Source organism: Schistocerca nitens, chromosome 1, assembly GCF_023898315.1.
Source record: "Schistocerca nitens isolate TAMUIC-IGC-003100 chromosome 1, iqSchNite1.1, whole genome shotgun sequence".
NCBI classification, from domain to species: domain Eukaryota; kingdom Metazoa; phylum Arthropoda; class Insecta; order Orthoptera; family Acrididae; genus Schistocerca; species Schistocerca nitens.
Window position 1 is genome coordinate 676,893,444 of NC_064614.1, and position 22,077 is coordinate 676,915,520.

Sequence of the window (22,077 nt, forward strand, 5' to 3'; positions counted from 1 at the left end):
TAATGCTGGTTGTGGATGCTGATGGAGAAGTTGTCTGATGATGTCCCACATGTCCTTGACTGGAGACAGATCTGATGATCAAGCAAACCAAGGCAATATGTCGACACCCTGTAGAGCATGTTGAGTGACAACACCAGTATGTGGGCGATTGTTATCCAGATCGTAAACACCCTCAGGAATGCAATTCATGAATGGCAGCACAAGAGGTTGAATCCCAACATTGACATACAAATCTGCAGTCAGCATGCATGGCATAACCTTGACACCAATGAAATCACAAATGGTGGTGGTTTGGGCTCACTGGAGTGCACACTATAGAACATCTGACTTGGAGCTGTCCTTGAAGTATCCAATATGTAATAGTTCATTGTGTCACTATGGTATCAACTGCTGCTGTAGATGCAGTATGACAGCCAGAGCCCTAAGCTGAACATAATGGCCATCCTTCTTGGTAGTGCCACATGGCCACCTGGAGCCTGGTCTTCTTGTTAACATAAATTCTTGTGACCACCACTGCCAGCAATCCTGCCAAATCTTTCTGCAATATCACAGAAGGTGCATCCAGCTTCTCATAGCCCTATTACATGACCTCATTCAATCTCAGTGAGGTGCTGATAATGGCATCTTTGTCACCTTAAAGACATTCTTGACACCATCAACTCACCACATCCAATCTCAAAGGTAACTAATGCTCATGGCCATTACAGAATATATTTAAAGCAAACCTAATTTACATCATCATAGTGGCGCTGCTAGCACCACTCTTACATGAATGATGTAAAATAATATTAGACATCATTTGCAGATGTAGAAACATGACTAACAACTTTTGTTTATGCAGCACAACTCCTTTTCAGTGTTGCAATTTTTTTCCATTGGCGTATTTCCAGCATGAGCTGGCTTCCAAACTATTTGTTCCAAGTAGTTTTCAGAGAAAGCATTTAATACTGTTTTGCAAGATGTGTTGTTGGGACTCCCATCTACAAAACTGTAATCATCCCATTCAGTTATGGAATGATTAATGTCTCCTTGAATAATGATAGGTTTTGATTACTTCTTGTTGTGCTCTGTAATAAGGAATGTCCTACCCATTATCCTTCCCACTCCTCCCACAGCAGTATTCTGCTGCTCACCAAACCTACACAATATCTTCATCCATCATAACTCATGACTCAAATACCTGTAATAGATCTAGATGCAGGATCTGAACCATATGTCCTACCACCACCACCTACTCCACTCTGGTCACATGCATCAACTTCCCCATCAAAGGCAAGGCTGCTTGTAAAAGCAGTCATGGGATCTGCAAGCTAAGCTGCAACCACTGTGCTGCATTTTATTGTTGCATGGCGACCAACATGCTGTCTGTCCACATGAATGGCCACCGACAAACTGTGACTAAGAAACAGCTGGACCACCCAGTTGCTAAGAACATTACCCAACACAATGTTCTTCACTTGAATGCCTGCTTTACAGCCTGTGCCATCTGGACCCTTCCTGCCAAGACCAGCTTTTCTAAGTTACACAGGTGGTAACCCTTCCTGCAGTATATCCATTTTTCACATGGCAGATAAGTAACCGACACAAGAGGACTTTCCTTATTGGGTCTATGAAAAAAGATTTATGATCTGTGTAGAGATTTCAGAAGACATTGTAAAAATTAAGCATTTATAAAGTAATAACTACAGTAATATTCAGTCATTCATTTGTAAAACCTATAATTCTATAACATTGAGAAGCAAATTTTTGTTTTCACATTTTTGTCTTACCGAGTTAATGGAGATAAACATACTTACTCCCTTGTGAAATAGTCCCCAACAGATCCCCAGAAATTTTTCAAGCCACTGGTACTGTTTTGTTCAATTTCTGATATGATACCATATATTTTTGCTAGTTTTTCAGGTGCTACTGGCTTTCCAGATGAATCCACAAACATAACATTATCTTCCGTAATACTTGTAACTGACATCTGAAGAATGTTTAGATCTTTAAGTAATGCAAAAACTACATTTCCTTTTTCACCATGCACCCAGTGTGCCCCAAGATCAACTATGTTGCCACCTGATAAAGGAAACACATTTTAGTAAGATAACAACATGTAATTAGCTGAATACACTATTTGATTTCTTTTCAGTAGTAAAGCACTGAGTATCAGCAGTACTGCCAGTGACATGAGTTCCTTTGGCAAGGAACACAATTAAAAACTACATGTAACATGTACTGGGAGTGCAGCAAATAAAAAAAAGAATAAAATAAATCTAGTTTATTAACTGCACAATATCTGTCTTTCCTTATACAAACTGTTATTCAAATAATTTTAAGTTTTAATCTGAAGGAACACAACTTTTTAACCACCAGAATATGAATCTCAACATACGTGTTTTTTTGCAATATCATCACAGTTACTGATAGAGCAAATATTAGAATACTGATACAGGTATAAATGTAACACATATTTCTACTACATATTTCATACCATGGCTAATAAGGCACTGAGAAAGTTTTCAAATTAAGTCACTTCTCTGCTACTTCCACATAATATTTAATAGAGGAAAGAATAATTAACAGATTTGATTGATATAGTTATCAACAAATAGCTCACAGCTAAATTCTGTTTGAATCACAAAAAATCTCAATCATTAAAGTTCTCATCACAAATTAAGTACCACTACATTGACATTACATTACACTATTAGTCATATTTATGAGCACCATCATGATGGGTCTCTGGGATGTGTAAAACAGTTAAGGATGCACATTTTATCAGGTGTAATGCAATGAATTAATGTTACAAAATATTACTGCATTACAGTGATAATAATAATTAAAACATAACAAGAAACATTAATTTTAAGAGTTCCTGTGAAGATACTCTTTGGTGAAGAGAAAAGAGTTGCCTACAAGAAAGTTCTTTAATTCAGTCATAAGCTCCAGCATATTACAAACCTTGTAACTGTAGCAGACATAGCAGTGGAAAATGTGGAAATACTGACACATGTAATTACGTTTACATTTGGTGAGCAGCATGTCCAGTTGACTGATCATGTGAAAACATATAGCGGGCTGATTTAAGTCCAAGTGGCCATGAGCTTGCTCTCATTCTCTCATTCTCTGATGTGCTCTGATCTAACCAATGTTTTCCTAGACGATGATGCTATATTTATGGGACTGCTCTCACTGTTGTGAAGATTGACTATGTCTAGAGGTGAGACTGCTAGAGTGAAGTTACCCCACAGTGATTATGGACTGGTATACTTACTTAACCATTTAAGCAACTAATATAGTAATTATCAATGAAATTCACCAACAGCCAAGTAACTGAGATGTTATTTTATTTTATTTTATTTTATTTTGACTACCAGTTTTGGCATCCCACTATGCCATCTACAGGCCCCATATTCATTTCCCAAAAACAAAGGATATTGTCATACAGTGCACTTGGAATACTGTTTGAATTTGCAACATCCAGGAATATCTTTTTGAGAAATGCATTTGGGGCCTGAAGATGGCACAGTGGAATACCAAAACTAGTAGTCAAAATAAAATGAAATAACATCTCAATTACACAGCTGTTAGTGAATTTCATTGAACTACCGAGATGTTGAAAGAACTGAACTGGCATACTCTTGAAGCTAGATGGAAATTATCTCGAGGAAGTCTACAAACAAACTTTCAAGAACTGGCTTTGAATGATGGCTTTAGGAATATAAAACAACACCCAACATATTCCTCCTATAGAGATCATGAGGACTGGATTAATTATGGCACACACAGAGGCATTTAAACAATCATTCTCCCTGTGCTCCATATATGAAAGGAATGGGAACAAGCCCCAAAAACTGGTGCAGTGGCACATATCCTCTGCTATGCACTTGCACAGTATGGAGGTAGATGTAGAAAAAGATGCACTGGTATCATTTTCACTGTGTACAATTTTTTTTGTATGTTCTCCATTTAACTAAAGGTGATAAGCCATTATTATCACTGTACAGGCCTAAGGCTATGCTCCCGTTGGATGCATAAGTGGGCCTTGTATTTATTTAACTGACAGTTCTCTCTACACTACCATCTGTCTAGCCAGCATTCAAATGTGAACATTTTGTCTTGATTTCCACAGGTTGAGTCACACACGTTGACAGTTTGGATACAGTGTGTTTTCAGATGGACATCTAAATATAACAATCCTTGGAAGCCTCTATAATCAATTTAGAAATTTTGCAGCAGCATTCAGGTGTGACCCTTTTCTTCAGCATCTCCGCACAGGATGGCCCATGAAGTTGTCAGCCAGTGCACCAGAGCACCATCAACTCTCCACTGCTGCTTCATGTGAGAACAACTTCAAATTTAGCAGGGTGTCCTTCTATTAATAAAAGATGATGACAACTGTCGGTTTGTGGCACCAACATCCCTACAACAACAAGTGTTACCGCTACTCCACCAGTCACATTAGGGATCCACCTGAATAAAGTAGGTGGCCTGTCATTATATCTGCTGGCCATACATGGATAATGCATCACATAGGTAGTCCCTCACTTTACAGAATGCGAAGTACATCACTTGGGTCCTCTGTCGCCAACACCTACTCAGCCATGGGTTCTTGTCCATATAAATTCCACCAGCCCTATCCTTGGAATGGAGTGGTTTATTGAGGTGAATCTCTTTACCATTTTCCTAATATCATCAAGTTGCAGATGATGAGTACATCAATGACAGTGGGGACCATTAAATTTTCTGTCATGAAAGAAGCACCCTATACCTTGGGCATTGTCAGTGGACCTTAGTTCATGGCATCTGAGCTCCAACGAGTCTCCATTCATAAAGGATTATGCATTTAATGACTCCCTCCCTTTCATCCAACTTCTAGTGGCTTAGCAGAAAGTTTTGTTTGCACTTTTAAAACACAAATTGCTAAAGCTAAGGGGTCAACCAAATCAGATTCTGCTCTTCATACTAAGTGGAAGCATCAGTGAGCTAAAGAGAAAGCAACACCATTTAATATCGGCACCATGGTGTGGGCACACACTTTTGGATGGACCACAGATTGGATCCAGCTGTCTATTGTAGCACAACAGTGACAGCAGATGGTTCTACTAGCTAGTATGATGGAATGCTGTGAAGATAACACAACAAACATTGGTTAAGGTACCCTGGCATGACATCTCGACCGTCTGGTAGGTCGCCATAACAGTGTCAGACCTGCTCCCATCCTTCAACAACTTGCCACAGATAATGAGTGTCTGGTACTTCCATCCCACTTACAACAGTGAACTCCATAGACATCAATCTGGCACCTCCATCAAAAGAACAGCAATGGATGCTGGTACTAGAATCAGTCCACCCAATTTCCAAAGTTCCTATGCTGTCTCTGGAGCTTCTAGCTTTGGTTCCACTGCCATCATCTTGGGGCCAGACCGTTGCACCAGAAATGACCATAAGGACTTCCTCCAGCAAGTGCCTACTTGGCCTGACACATGCAGAACTATCAACAAGACCATTACATCTACGTCCAGTGAGAGTGCTACCAGCAAGGAACATACAGCATCTACAGACCAGATTTGGCTCTCTTGGATTTTCATTTATTTGGTCACACAAGGAAGGATAACATGGAAAACAGTTTGGGAATAACGAATAGGTCCAAGAAATTGTGAGAATGTGGTTCAAATAACAAGACAATGACTTCTTTGCATCAAGTATATTTAAAAAAACAACTAGTTCACTGTTTGGACAAGTGTATCAATATTGGTAGGGATGGTGTTGAGAAGTAGTAAAGTCTCATTTTGCATAAACATGCAGTTTCTTTCAACATAAATTTGCCTTTTTAATTGCTGAATGTCCCTTAAACAACAACAACAACAACAATAATAATAATAATAATAGTAATAATTTTTAAAGCAAGTACCACAGCAATGAACTTATTAAAAGAAGGTGGCATGTTCACAGCTAGTTTCAGCCTTCTAGGTTGTTGTCGAGTGATTTTGTGGTTCTGTATAGAACAGAATACATTATATTACCTCCACGAATAGAGATGTAATGACATGAATACTGTGTGACCAGAATGTGACAAAGCCAGGAATGACTTGAGAATGAGTAGAAATAGGTTGACTGGGCGAGGGAGTCACAGCAAGTCACTGGAGAGTAAACAGTTGGTCAAAAGCTAGAGAAAGACAAACAACAATGATGGCATTTCAGAATAACAAGTCCAGCAAGTAAACCATATTGAAAATTTTAGTGAATTCAGAACCAAGACTATGATATGCTGTAACATCAATACAATATGGCTACAGCAGAGAAATCATAGCTGACAGAGCTGCTGTGCTTCTGGTTTTAAAGGAGAGCCACAGGTGTTAATGGGCTGGCACAGATGGCATGTCTTTGTGGCAGCACTCGTAGCAGTAACATCATGGCCCACAGATGTATCGGTGTCATATAGTGGCTGTCACTGAGTCCTTCCGGCAGGCCTTCAAACTCACTGGGTATATTACATCCCTTCCCCCTGAAATGGGTATAGGGCCGGAAGCACTGCAGACAATCTGGGGACGATGAGCTAATGACAAAGTTCGAGCCCCGGCATAGAAGCCCACCAGCAGGGAGGAAAAAGTTGGGACACCTGGCAATGTGCTAAAGTTACAGCACCATGGGCAATGACAGTGTGGATGATGACGGCCAAGTGGACAGAGGTGCACTGAGACCATCACTTCCATGCCTGTATATTAAGGAACCATCACTGGTACATTGGAAAACAAGTTGTACCAGCACAGTTGTAGGAGCAGCAAGTGTTGGCAATCCATATCTGACTGAGCCAGTGGCAGTGCAGTCGGTAGGCACAGACAGAGCTGGTCAGTATGCTGCCACCCCAAATTCCTTGGCATGTCAACCATTGTAGGCACCACCCATAGGTGGCAACCACCATGGCTGGCATCCACATGGTTTTTGCCCCATATGAGCATGCCCACACAGCTGAAGGCAGCACAAAGTGCCAAGTATGCTAGTTCCAGGGTTCTGTACACTGTGGAGCTAGGAAGAGGAGGAGAGTATGTGGCAGCCATCCACAGAGAAGCTCTGCCACACTACAGTCATGTATATGGGTGGTCTTGTACCTCCTCATAAACATAATGATCACCGCCATGTTGGTGGAAGTGCCCACTGACTTCAACATTTGTTGTTGAAATGTACACAACATTTATTCTCCTTCGCCAGTGGAGGACAGCAGAAGAGGCAGACAGAGCAGGTGCTTGACACCATTGAAGGAACAGAACTGTTCACAAGCAGTTGCCACGAACTGATAGCATGGGGTAGCCCTTTGGTGGCTAAAATCTGGACAATGACATCAAGGGTGGCATCAGTGGTGGTGGATGCCATGTTGACAACATATATGTAGTTTTTTGGTCCACATTAAGCATCTGCTCAACTGGTTGTGAAAGAAGGGTGTTCAAACCAGGTGGGCAGTTGACCGTGACTGTGTGGAAAAAAGGGCATAAAGTAGGGTGCCGATCATAGCAGACATTTCAGTGTCAGTGACAATGAGCTACACAGAGCCAGTCAGATGAATGAGGTCCCAGGGGCAATGGGGGTGGGGCAGGGGGTGAATGACGGAGTAGCAGCAGGCTGGTTCTTGGTACAAGCAGAACAATACATACCCCAATGCCCATGATGTCAGATGTGCAAAACCTGAGGACACAGGAAGACAGGATGGTGTTACAATTAGAGTCTGCATCAAGGAGAAGAATATTGGAGATGATGGGGAAATGCTGGGATTGGTGAGTACAGGCCCAGAGTTTCGAATTGCTGGACTTCGAAAAATAAGCAGGTCACCCCAAGAGCGCCAAGTGCATGACATGCATTAAGACAAGCCTGCAGCAGGTATCTGCAACAATGTGAGTAGCTTCAATGGGAAACACGTCCAAAGTGTGTTGGTATTCCACATCAATACAGAAACAGGAGATTTTCTGTTGGTTAAATGCTGGGTCAGGCACCGAGGGGACACGAGAGCATCTGCATTTGCATATTGTGCTATGGACTTGTATTTAATGGTATAATTGTAGGAGCCAAGGAAAATCCCCCAACAATGGAGCAGTTGTGCTGTCTGCTTCAGAAGCCACAAAGAGGCTAAAGAAGGTTGTCAGTGGTTTATGATACGTAATGAGGGTAAACTTGGTCCCGAATAAGTAAACGAGGAGTTTCCTAAAGGCAAAGAATACTGCCAAAGCTTCTTTTTTGATTTACAAGTAGTTTGTTTGAGTGGGTGTCAGCATCTTTGCTGCATGGGCAATCAGTTGCTAAGTACTGTTGTCAGTCCTACATGCTAGCACTGCACCAGTGCCATAGGGAAAAGTGTCAGGGGCAAAACCAGGGACATGATGGAGAAACTGGCATAAAGTAGGGTGCTGAGCATAGCAGACATTTCAGCTGTGTGAAAGCACAGTCGCAGTCAACTGCCCACCTGATTTTAACACCCTTCTTTCACAACCAGTTGAGCAGATGCTTAATGTGGACCAAATCAGCCAACAGCTCCTGTAAATGTAATGATATGAATACTGTGACCAGAAACTGACAAGACCAAGAACAACTCAAGAATGAGGCCGAGGATGTCACAGTGAGTCACTAGAGAGTAAACATGTAGACAACAACTAGAGAAGTATGAACAATGGAGATGGCATGCCAGAATAACAAATCCAGCAAGTAAACAAAGATAGAAAACATAAGATGTAGTGAATTCAGAACCAGGACAATGATGTGTAGTGAGATCAATACAATAGTGCAGATAAATCATGACTGACTGTGCAGCTGCTGCACTGCTGGCTTTAAAAGCAAGTTGCAAGTGTTGATAGGTTGCATGGCAGGAGTGTCCGCACCGTGCTTGCAGCACTGACAAGAGCACCTGCAGTTGTAGCAGTAGCTGTTATCGCGTTCCATGCCTTCCAGGAGGACTTCAGACTCACTGGGCTGAAATACTAGAGTGAATATAAATGTGCAGACAACCTTGTAGGTAGAGCAACCACAGCCATGAGCAGTCATCTTGGGTGTCACTAAACCACTTCAGCTGTACTCAGTCCTTTATTACTGGATCATTACCAATTTTGTGGCACTAAAAGCCACATCTTCAAGTGAACATCTCTATAACAATAAATCCAGAAGGAATAACAACTCAGAGATATACACACGTATGGGAAATAATTAAATTTAAAAATAAATATTAAAAAGGACTAAATACAACTAAAGCAGTTTATTAATAAACATGAAGAATACAAAAGTATTTTAAATTTATTTACCTGCAATAGCAAACTAAGCCTTACATGCTAAAATGACATTGTCTTTAAATTTATGTTTTCTATTAATTTTTGTTCACAAATCCTATCTTATTGGGTTGACATATTCACATTTACAAAGGTATGATACTGCTCAAAGCGCAAAAGAGAATTTCAAACATCTTGCACCATTTTACATTGTCGGACGCTTTTTCCAGGTCAATAAATCCTATGAACATGTCTTGATTTTTCTTTAGTCTTGCTTCCATTATTAACCGCAATGTCAGAATTGCCTCTCTCGTGCCTTTACCTTTCCTAAAGCCAAACTGATTGACTTCTAGTGCATCCTAAATTTTCTTTTCCATTCTTCTGAATATTATTCTTGTAAGCAACTTGAATGGATGAGCTGTTGAGCTGGTGGTGTGATAATTCTCGCACTTGTCAGCTCTTGTCATCTTCAGAATTGTGTGGATGTTCCTTTTCCAAAAGCCACATGGTATGTCGCCAGACTCATATATTCTACACACAAACTTGAATAGTTATTTTGTTAGCACTTCCCCCAATGATTTTAGAAATTCTGATGGAATGTTATCTACCCCTTCTGCCTTATCTGATCTTAAGTACTCCAAAGCTCTTTTAAATTCTGATTCTAATACTGGATCCCCTATCTCCTCTAATTTGACTCCTGTTTCTTCTTCTAGCACATCAGAGAAATCTTCCCCCCTCATAGGGGCTTTCAATGTATTCTTTCCACCTATCTGCTCTCTCCTTTGCATTTAACAGTGTAATTCCTGTTGCACTCTTAATCTTATCACCCTTGCTTTTAATGTCATCGAAAGTTGTTTTGACTTTCCTGCATGCTGAGTTGCTCCTTCCAATAATCATTTCTTTTTTGATGTCTTCACAGTTTTCCTGCAGCCATTTCATCTTAGCTTCCCTGCACTTCCTATTTATTTCATTTCTCAATGACGTGTATTTCTGTATTCCGGAGTTTCCCAAAACATTTTTGTACTTCCTCCATTCATCGATCAACTGAAGTATTTCTTCTGTTACCCATGGTTTCTCTGCAGTTACCTTCTTTCAACCTATGTTTTCCTTCCCAACTTCTGTGATGGCCCTTTCTAGAGATGTCCATTCCTCTTCAACTGTACTGCCTACTGAGCTATTCCTTATTGCTGTATCTATAGCCTTAGATAACTTCAAACTTATCTCGTCATTCCTTAGTACTTCTGTATTCCACTTCTTTGCATATTGATTCTTCCTGACTAATGTCTTAAACTTCAGCCCACTCTTGATCACTACTATATTGCGATTTGAGTCTCTACCTGCTCCTGGGTACACCTTACAATCCAGTATATGATTTTGGAACCTCTGTCTGACCATGATGTAATCTAACTGAAATCTTCTCATACCACCTGGCCTTTTCCAAGCTTTGTATTGCAGGTAAATGTATTTAAAATACATCTTCATTTACATCATTAGATTTGTATTCACAGAGGTAATATAATATATTCTATTTTGTATAGAAACATAAAAGCACTTGAGAATGTCCTAGAAGGTTGAAATTAGTTGCAAACAAATAAAATTAATGCATCAAGTGGAAAATTCCACCTACTTTTAATAATAATAACAATTATTGCACGGTTTTGAACATGGCTGCTTAGTTCAGTGACCATTTATAAATTAAAATTGAAACAAATGAGCACTCGGACGCAATTTTTAGTCTTATTAACCAGGTTTCAACACTTGTAAGATTGCCTTCATCAGAATTTAAACGTTTAAAGTGGTCTGTAACATAATTACAAATTTATGGGAAAAGAAATTTTTATATAAAAGTGTACGTACTGACCAACAATACAAGACACAGGCAGTACTTACATGTCACTTATAAAATAAATAACAGGACAGGAGGGCTTTAGTCACAAATTTTTTTAAAAAAATTGTGACTAAGGCTCTTCTGGCCTTATTTCACAAGTGACATGTAAGTACTGTCTCTGTCTTGTAATGTTAGTCAGTCTTACACTTTCATATAAAAAAATTTCTTTTCCCATAAATTAGTAATTATGTTAAAGACCACTTTAAATGTTTAAATTCTTGTTGAAACCTGGTTAATAACACTAAAAATTGTGACCAAGGGCTCATTTGTTTCAATTTTAAATAACAATTATTAAATAACAATTATTATTATTATTATTATTATTATTATATAATTAAAAACCTTTTCTCATTAGCCAGTCCAACAAATTACTGAATTATCTAGACCTGTTCAAGATTTCAAAAGTCCTGTTAGTATTATTTATTTACTAATATCAGAATATGGAGGATGGAGGAAAGTATGGGTATACCACCTTCAACAGGGCCACGCCTAATGAAGCATCGTGATGTTCCCACCAGTCTTTAGATAGATAACAGCTTTATCTTTATGAAAGTAGGCCTACAACAGTTATAAAATTTTAAAAAACCAACAGAAGAACAATATGGAGACTCTGACCACAGATCTACATCCAGTGATTTAAACTAGTTGAGTGCTGAATGCAAACCTTCATATTACAAATTAACAAGTGGTAATGCTCACTGTAAACAACCCTCTATTCTTATGACTAGAGACTGGATTATATGCATTTGAATGTTGCATATGCATTTGCACATTTGGCTCCTTTTCACCGTTTATTGCATATTTTAACTAAAAACTAGTGACAATGCATATTTTCACTTTATGTTTACAATATTTGAAAAATTTAGATGGGTGTTCTGTAGCTCGAACTAGTTTTGATGTCTCACAGATTGACCGCGACCTAGAACTGCGTGCAATTGCTAACTGAGAGGCCACTGCCTAGTGAAACCATTACAGAAGAGAAACAGCAACAGGCAGACAGAGTATATGTTCCTGCACCCGTACCCCTGGTTAATCCCCTCTGCTGTCATACTGCACTCATCGGTAACAATTAAAATACGCAAGCTTTTAGTCACGCGTACATTGTTTCAGTTTAGGTTCCTATTTACTTGTACACAGTTGAACATGTTTATGATGTGTAGTGTGTAACATGTTTAACACCATGCCACCCGAAAAAAGAAACATCATTTCGTGGATAGCTGACCATCCTAGAACATTTACATATGAAGCAATTGTTTTATATTGTCGGGTTTGCGAGAAAAATGTTTCGTGCGAAGAAAGTTTCAAACAGATCAGCATGACAAGATAAGTCTTCATATTGTAGGGATGCAGAAGAAAGGACCACAACAGTAACTTCTGACAACAGCAGGGTGCAGTAGCAGTGACTTGTCCAAAGGTAACCAAAAAGTCGGTTGCAAGCAATATTCCTCTTCACAAACTTACAAACCATATCCTCAAAGGCTTTCTGCACAAATATTGCTTAAATCAAAATATGCCAGATGAATCAATACTGCGAAAAAATTACATACCAACAATTTACGTGAATGTTCTGGAAGAAATACGCATTGAGCTCAAGGACAGCATATCTGGATTTCAGTTGATGAAACTACAGGCACTTGTGGCTGTTACATTGCAAATTTAATTGTTGGTGCTTTCAAAGACGAGCCTTCTTCTTCCTATTTAGCGGCCTGCTAAGAACTAGAAAAATAAATCATTCTACAATCGCCAGATTTGTGACTGAGGGTATTAGAAAAATATTTCCAGAATCTTCTGCAGATGAAAGGGTATTTGTGTTTATTTCAGATGCTGCTCCCTATATGATCATCACACGAAAAGTCCTCTGACTATTTTATCTCAATTTCCTTCATGTGACGTGCTTTACTCATGAAGTACATCGTGTGGGGTACTGTCAAGTGGGGGGTGCCCCAGGGATCAGTGTTTGAGCCACTCCTGTTCCTTGTTTATATAAATGATATGCCCTCTAATATTACGGGTAACTCTAAAATATTCCTATTTGCTGATGACATTAGCTTGGTAGTAAAAGATGTTGTGTGCAACACTGGCTCGGTTTCAAATAGTGCAGTACATGACCTAAGTTCATGGCTTGTAGAAAATAAACTAACGCTAAATCACAGTAAGACTCAGTTTTTTACAGTTTCTAACACACAATTCAACAAAACCTGACGTTTTAATTTCACAGAATGGGCATATGAATAGTGAAACTGAACAGTTCAAATTTCTAGGTGTTCAGATAGATAGTAAGCTGTTGTGGAAAGCCCACGTTCAGGATCTTGTTTGAAGACTTAATACTGCCATTTTTACTATTCGAACGGTATCAGAAGTGAGCGATCATTCAACATGAAAATTAGTCTACTTTGTTTATTTTCATTTGCTATTGTCATATGATATTATATTTTGAGGTTAATTCTTTCCATTCTAAAAGGATATTTTTGGCTCAGAAATGGGCAGTTCGGGCAATAAGTGGTGTTACAGTACTGGCCATTAAAATTGCTACACCAAGAAGAAATACAGATGATAAATGTGTATTCACCGGACAAATATAATATATATAGAAATGACATGTGATTACATTTTCACGCAATTTGGGAGCATAGATCCTGAGAAATCAGTACCCAGAACAACCACCTCAGGCCATAATAACGGTCTTGATACGCCTGGGCATTGAGTCAAACAGAGCTTGGATGGCGTGTACAGGTACAGCTGCCCATGCAGCTTCAACACAATACTACGGTTCATCAAGAGTAGTGACTGGCATTTTGTGATGAGCCAGTTGCTCAGCCACCATTGACCAGACGTTTTCAATTGGTGAGAGATCTGGAGAATGTGCTGGCCAGGGCAGCAGTCGAACATTTTCTGAATCCAGAAAGGCCCATACAGGACCTGCAACATGCAGTCGTGCATTATCCTGCTGAAATGTAGGGTTTCACAGGGATTGAATGAAGGGCAGAGCCACGGGTCGTAACACATCTGAAATGTAATGTCCACTGTTCAAAGTGCCGTCAATGCGAACAAGAGGTGACCGAGACGTGTAACCAATGGCACCCCATACCATCACGCTGGGAAATGTGCATTCACTGCGATGTCGCCAAACACAGATGCGACCATCATGATGCTGTAAACAGAACCTGGATTCATCCGAAAAAATGACGTTTTGCCATTCGTGCACCCACGTTCGTCGTTGAGTACACCATCACAGGCACTCCTGTCTGTGGTGCAGCATCAAGGGTAACCGCAGCCATGGTCTACAAGCTGATCGTCCATGCTGCTGCAAAAGTTGTCGAACTGTTCGTGCAGATGGTTGTTGTCTTGCAAACATCCCCATCTGTTGACTCAGGGATCGAGACGTGGTTGCACGATCTGTTACAGCTATGCGGATAAGATACCTGTCATCTTGACTGCTAGTGATATGAGGCTGTTGGGATCCAGCACGGCATTCCATATTACCCTCCTGAACCCACTGATTCCATATTCTGCTAACAGTCATTGGATCTCGACCAACGTGAGCAGCAATGTCGTGATACAATAAACTGATAGGCTACAATTCGACCTTTATCAAAGTCGGAAACGTGATGGTACACATTTATCCTCCTTACACGACGCATCACAACAACATTCCACCAGGCAATGCTGCTCAACTGCTACTTGTGTATGAGAAATTGGTTGCAAACTTTCCTCATGTCAGCATGTTGTAGGTGTCGCCACCAGTGCCAACCTTGTATGAATGCTCTGAAAAGCTAATCATTTGCATGTCACAGCATCTTCTTCCTGTCAGTTAAATTTCACCTCTGTAGCATGTCATCTTTGTGGTGTAGCAATTTTAATGGCCAGTAGTGTAGTTCACGAACCTTTTGTCGACCTCTGTTCATGAGTCTGGGTATTTTGACATTGGCCTCTCAATACGTATATTCCTTATTGTTGTTTCTTGTTACCAATATTAGTTTATTCCCAAGGATAAGCAGCTTTTGTTTGTTAATACTTGGCAGAAATCAAACCTGCATTTGGATTGGTCTTTCTTAACTCTTGTGCAAAAAGGTGTGCAGTATACTATAATCCACACACTTTCAAATCAAAACTGAAGAGTTTCTTCATGAGTCACTCCTTCTATTCTGTCGAGGAGATCCTTGAAAAATTAAGCTGATTCTTATGGTACTGCTGATAGCGTTCACTTAAACTTATGGACTGAATTTTTTAAGGTTCATGAACATATATTTTTATCTGTATTAAGTTTATGTTGTAATTTCATGTACTAACATGTTCCATGACCTTGGAGATTTGCTCCTCAATTTGGTCCTACGGAACTTGATGAGTAAATAAAATAAAATAAAGTACGTTCCACGTTTGTGAATGTAAATAAACTCATTTAATCCACAAAGAAAGTGTTTCTAAAGGTTCCTGCTTGCATCAAGACTTACAAAGAAAAATTACCAAATGTGCCTTTACCTCCTGAGCCACTAGTAACTAATTAGGGTACGTGGGTGGAAGCTGTGTTGTTTTACAATGAACATTTTGAGGCCATTAGAGGGGTAGTAAATGACTTCAATAGTGCAGAGGCTTTGGAAGTTTGTCAGTGCAAGGAAGCTTTTAATGATTCTGGTATTAAAAAAGACATTGCTGTGATAGCACTCGTTTTTCCCATATACCTGCAAGTATTAAGAAGCATGAAACTCGAGGTTTGGTGCTGAATGGATCTGTTCAGTTAATGAATAAAGTTATTCTAGTGAACCCCTCATTGCCAGAGGTATTCTCAAGAAACCTTAAAGAAAAGTTTGAAAACATTTTAAAAAGTAACCCAGGCTTTGGATGCTTGTGCCAAATTGATAGTTTTGTGGCAGCCTGCCACACAGCCATGCGAATGCTAAAACTACTATTGCGGCCAACACAGCATTCGCGGCATGCACATGCTGATTTACCATTAGGCAAAAGCCCGGCAATGGCATGGCGCGCACAGGACGTGTGAAGACAAAACGAGAGACAGTGTGAACCAGGCATCAAAACATGCTGAATGCATCACACGAAGAGCTGACCTACCTAGCCACGAAGCATGTGGGTCGAGCGATCGCGGACTCCCCACATGTACACATGCAGAAGCCGGCCCGTCTGTTTATGCAGCCGCTTCCGCCTCACCCACGAACAACGCCGCACTCCATGGCCGTACCAAGACTTGCCCACAAGCACATGGCTACAGGACTTCTTGTGAAGTGTACATGCTCCGGACTGTGCACAGCTCTGCCTCAAGCTGTCAACCATGGTAACACAGTCGGTGATGGACTATATCAGGCTTGATTGTATGCATCTCAATCATTGTAATAAATGTGTTTGCCACACACCGGTGTTTCATTTGTATTCAGTCACCTTGGCCTCCTCTGAGCAGTGTGCGGGGGTGTGACTATAGGGTTGCCTCATCGCACAAGTAATTGTAAGGGGAATTACAAGCAATACCGCTACACTGATGTCCCCGACGTGATCTGAAGGCCAACGCGTGGTGACAAACTTTTCTTTTTTACCATTTGCCATGCCACGAACTGCTTATCTACACTTATGACCTCGTGCAATGATGATTTCTTTTTGTGAACCACAGTCGTGCGTGAATGAGAACTAACCAGTGATTTTTGTGTTAAACTTTTGTGTGAATTTGTCTAGTATCGTGTAACACGGCAACCGCAGAGGAGCTGGAAAGGAAAGTCCAGGACCTGCTAAGGTGCAGCCAGGCTGAGCTATGGGCATGAACAGCCCACGAGGAGCTGGCCCTTGAAAATTCACACGAACACACTACTGTCGAACTGGCAAACCCTACTACAAGCATGGGACGCATGTTAATTAGGCTACCACCATTGTGGCCACATGATCCATTCCTGTGGTTTAGCCACGTGGAGGCAGTGTTCTATAGCTACAACGTGACATGCGAGCTCGCGAAATTTGGCCATGTTGTAAGCCAGCTCAACCAGAATGTCACTGTTGAAGTGTGAGACATTATCACCGTCCCAGAAACACAGTCCTCATATAACCAGCTGAAGGACGGACTAACCTGCTGTATTTCAACATTGCAGGAGCAACGGGTGCATCAGCTGTTGCAGCATCAAGAATGCAGTGACAAGAGGCCCTTGCAATTGCCGTGCCATCTCTGGGGCCTGGAGCAGCCCAATATGGTCCCGAGTTCACTATTACATGCCATCTGGGTGCGCAGCCTGCCAACACATGTACAAGCAGTGATTGCAGCCCTGCCTGAGATGGAGTTGGACGGTGTAGCGACCTGGCCGACAGAGTCCTCAATGCGCTCACAACAGCGCCAAACACCACCGCCTCTGCAGCCTGTGCTGCCATAGAACTGGTACCAATGCTCGGCCCAGGTCAAAATGCTGTCCCCAGCCACATCGCAGTGGATGCCAGGCTCCACACTGTAGTTCGTGACCTGGCTGCCCAGGTAGCATAACTAACCATGCAGGTTGAGTGCTTGGCATGTTCACCGCTAGAGCGCAGAGGGAACTGCAGTGACAGCCGTTCCGTATTCGGACAATGCTACCCAAACCACAGTAGCTGGCCTGGCGGTACATCACTGACATCCAAGCTGATGCCCGATGGCTACTGTTGGTACCAAGCCCACTTTGGCAATGACACGACAAACTGCGGGCCGCCGTGCTTGCACCCAAATACCAATTGCAGCCGGAATTAGACGCACCCAGCTGTGGTGCCATATCAAGGCATCTCTACACAGCAGAGTGGGATGACAGTGTCAGCTACCTAGTAGAAATGGGCTCCGACCTGTTTGTGTACCCGCGATCTATGCTCAGGGATAAAAGATCAGCTGAGGAACTGTCACTGGCTGCAGCTAACAATTCCACAATAAAAACGTATGGCATGCACTACCAAGAATTGAAACTCAGGCTGCATCACATACTCATGTGGACATTTACTGTGGCGGACTTCAACAAGCCAATCCTGGGCACGGACTTTCTGGTGCACTTCAATTTGCGAGCCGACACAGTGAATGCCCAGTTGATCGACTCCATGACCGTGCTGAAGATAGAGGGACAGCGGCAACACACGCTGCCTTCTTCAACGTGATATCAGTGCAGTTCTCCAGTCCCCACACCTGCATACTAGACCAATTTCCGAAATTGACTCGACCTCCTGGCACACGAAAAAAAGTCAAACATTCCACGGCATGCCACCTATTAACCACAACCGGTCCACCCACCTCAAACCGACCACCTTGCCTTACCCCCAAATGGCTCGCTATAGCTAAAGCCGAATTCAAAGCTATGCTGTCAGAAGACATCATCCGCCCGTCAAGCAGTCCCTGGTCTTCTGCCTTGCATCTCGCTTGAAAAAAGGACAATTTGTGCAGTCCATGCAGCGACTACCATGTGCTAAACATGCGAACGGTGCCAGATCACTACCTGGTACCACACCTGCAGGACTTCAGCCACGCTCTGGCTGGGTCAGTACTGTACAGCAAGATTGACTGTGTGAAGGCATTTACACAGATCCCCACGGTGCCTAAGGATGTTCCAAAAACGTCAATAGCGACACCCTTTGGATTGTTTGAGATCTTCTTTATGACCTTCGGACTCAGAAATGCACCCCAGGCTTGGCAGCATTTCCTGGACAGTGTGCTACGAGTCCTACTGTGGTGCTTTGCGTACCTCGACAACATCCTGATGTTTTTGAGGTCACCCAAGCTCCACCGCCATCACCTGACATGTGTTTTCCAGCGTCTCAGCAAAGCCAGAATCGTCATCAATCCAGCAAAGTGCGTGTTTGGAGTCGATAGAATTCCTCGGACACCTCGCCAAACCCAGTAGCCGAAAACCACTCCCTGAAAAGGTACGACTGATCGTGGAGATGCTTCGTCCACAGATATACAAAGAATTACGTCTTTACCTGGGGGTGCTGAATTTTTCCCGACATCACATACCGAACACTGCTGCTGTCCCGGAACCTCTGACTGCAGCCCTACAAGGCCCAACAGCAAGAAGGAAGACTACCTGTACAGACGCACTGGAGAATAAGTTTCAACAATTCAAAACGCGACCTTGCAGAAGCGACACTACTCGCGCACCCAGTGCACGACGCGGAGCTAGCCATTGTAGTAGATGCCTAGCATACAGCTATACCCGCGGCGTTAAAAGAATGCACCAGCAACAGCTGGCAGCCACGCACCTTCTTCTCCAGGAAGCTCTTGGAATTGCAGCACCTTTGGAATGCTTATGACTGTGAGCTACTAGCAATATTCGAGGCTGTGAAACACTTCCGCCCATCTGTTGAAGCTAGTCCTTTCATTATATTTATGGACCATAAATCGATCACACATGCGTTCGTGAACAATCACAATACATGTTTACCATGCCAGTTTCGGCAACTGGAGTACATCTCGCAGTTCTCCACAGACATCCGCCACATCTCTGGCATTGATAACATCATGACTGACTGTCTATCTCGTGCGTGTGCCGTCATCTCTCCCCCTGTGAATTTTGAGGCCGTTTCCAATGAACAGAAGAGTGATGATGAACTAAATAGCCTCCGCCACAATGCCTCCAGCGGCCTACAACTCGAACTGGTGCCTGTGCCTGGCTCTGATCGCAAGATCTGGTGCAACACTTCGACAGGCATGCAGCAGCCGTTTCTCCCCGAGAAATTCCGGCGCAGCGCCTTCGACCATTTCCATGGACTCTCGCACCCCAGTGTCAACAGCACTACGTTGCTCGTGGTCGCACGTTTCGTCTGGCCAGGGATTCGGAAAGACTGCCATCAGTGTGCATGCACGTGCATTGCACGCCAGCAACACACCCACACGTCCATCGGCACATTCCGCGATGTGACAGGGCACTTCGCGCATGTTCACGTGGATGTCGTGGGTCCTCTTCCCTCGTCCCATGGCAAGTGCTACCTGCTGACCATGGTAGACCATTTTACACGCTAACTGGAAGTGACGCCGATTGTAGACCTCAGAACTGAGACAGTCGCCACCGCCTTCGTCGAAATGTGGGTGCTCCACCTCGGCTGCCCCAGTCACGTGACCACTGAACGCAGCCGCCAGTTCGACTGCGTGCTGTTCACACACATCACCTGACAGTGTGGAGTGCAGCTGCAAAAAATGAGACGCTACCATCTGGCGTCCAATGGCATGGTAGAGAGGCTCCACAGGATGCTAAAACTGCCTTAACTTGCTGTGACATGACTTGGACAGACGCACTTCCCCTGGTACTGCTCGGCCTATAAGTTACGCCCAAGCAGGAAATCAGCGCATTATCCTCTGACCTCGTATATGGGCAGTCACTGGCTATTCCAGGGGACTTTGTGGAGGAAGCACCACAGCCGCACGACCATTCCGCCCCACCACTGGTAGAATGTTTGCGCGCATACATGGCTGGCCTCTGACTGTACGCGCCGACACGGCATGGTAAAGGCAAAGTGTTTGTGCACACCAACCTGCAATGTTGCAGCCACACCATGTTGCACACCGACGCCGCACAGCCACCACTTCGGCCTGCGTACTCAGGACTGCAGCGCGTCATCGCCCACGGCGACAGAACGCTGGAGCTCGAGGTCAACAGCAAGCTGATGAAGGTGACCATTGATCGTGTCAAACCAGCTTATTTTTAACCCGCTCCCAACACCGCACACTTCTATGACCCCGCGGAAGATGTAACTGCCGATGAAGCTTCCCGTACCGGCAGCACCCGTACCCACCGCCAACAAGGACACACAGACGCCACCAGCTGTCACTGCGCCGCCATTTGCGCCTCACCCCGGCCAGCCAGCGCAGAGTCCCGAAGTATCCCCACCACAGCTGCCACTGGAAAAAGTCACGCGCTTTGGCTGGTGCATCCATTTCAAACACTGTGCTGGGTGACAATCTGGGCGTCAAGGCAGTCCTACTCCTGCACTGGTTACCGCAACCATTTCACCGTCGAGCTCCAGATTCTGCCCCCATACCGCTGGATGCATCTGTAGCAGTTCCAGGACTCACATACTAGTCGCGACGTCACACGGCCATCTAAACGGATGCCTCACGCCGGGCAATGCTTCAGACAGTTCGGAGCCAGTGCCATCTGCTGCTCCTGTCATAGCCGCTGCATGTGGGACACGTTCCCCACTTGGCAACCAAAACCTCTCAGACAAACAGAAGCTAAACTATGTCAAAGTTAGCGTTCAGTGAATTAGAAAGTAAAATTCTATGTACCGACTTGACAGAAAATCCTAGGAAGTTCTGGTCTTACGTTAAATCAGTAAATGGATTCAAACAGCATATCCAGACACTCTGGGACGATAATGGCATTGAAACAGGGGATGACATGTGTAAAGCTGAAATACTAAACACCTTTTTCCAAAGCTGTTTCACAGAGGAAGACCGCACTGCAGTTTCTTCTCTAAATCCTCGCATGAACGGAAAAATGGCTGACATCTAAATAAGTGTCCAAGGAATAGAAAAGCAACTGAAATCACTCAACAGAGGAAAGTCCACTGGACCTGACGGGATACCAATTCGATTCTACACAGAGAATGTGAAAGAACTTGCCCCCCCCCCCCCTCCCCCTTCTGACAGCCGTGTACGGCAAGTCTCTAGAGGAACGGAAGGTTCCAAATGATTGGAAAAGAGCACAGGTAGTTCCAGTTTTCAAGAAGGATCATCGAGCAGATGCACAAAACTATAGGCCTACATCTCTGACATCAATCTGTTGTAGAATTTTAGAACATGTTATTTGCTCGCGTATCATGTCATTTCTGGAAACCCAGAATCTACTCTGTAGGAATCAACTTGGATTCTGGAAACAGCGATCGTCTGAGAGCCAACTTACTTTATTTGTTCATGAGGCCCAGAAAACATTAGATACAGGCTCCCAGGTAGATGCCATTTTCCTTCACTTCCAGAAGGCATTCAATGCAGTTCTGCACTGTCACCTGATAAACAAAGTA

General features: G+C 42.9%; 1 protein-coding gene across 2 annotated transcripts in view; it reads right to left on the minus strand.

Moving 5' to 3' along the window:
• Positions 1–22,077, minus strand: part of LOC126259284 (spermine oxidase) — a 142,740-nt gene that overhangs the window by 102,145 nt on the left and 18,518 nt on the right. For both annotated transcript variants that reach the window (XM_049955935.1, XM_049955943.1), the window contains exon 3: positions 1,797–2,061. In XM_049955935.1, coding sequence (XP_049811892.1) covers positions 1,797–2,061 — 265 coding nt within the window. The remainder of the gene's footprint in view (positions 1–1,796; positions 2,062–22,077) is intronic.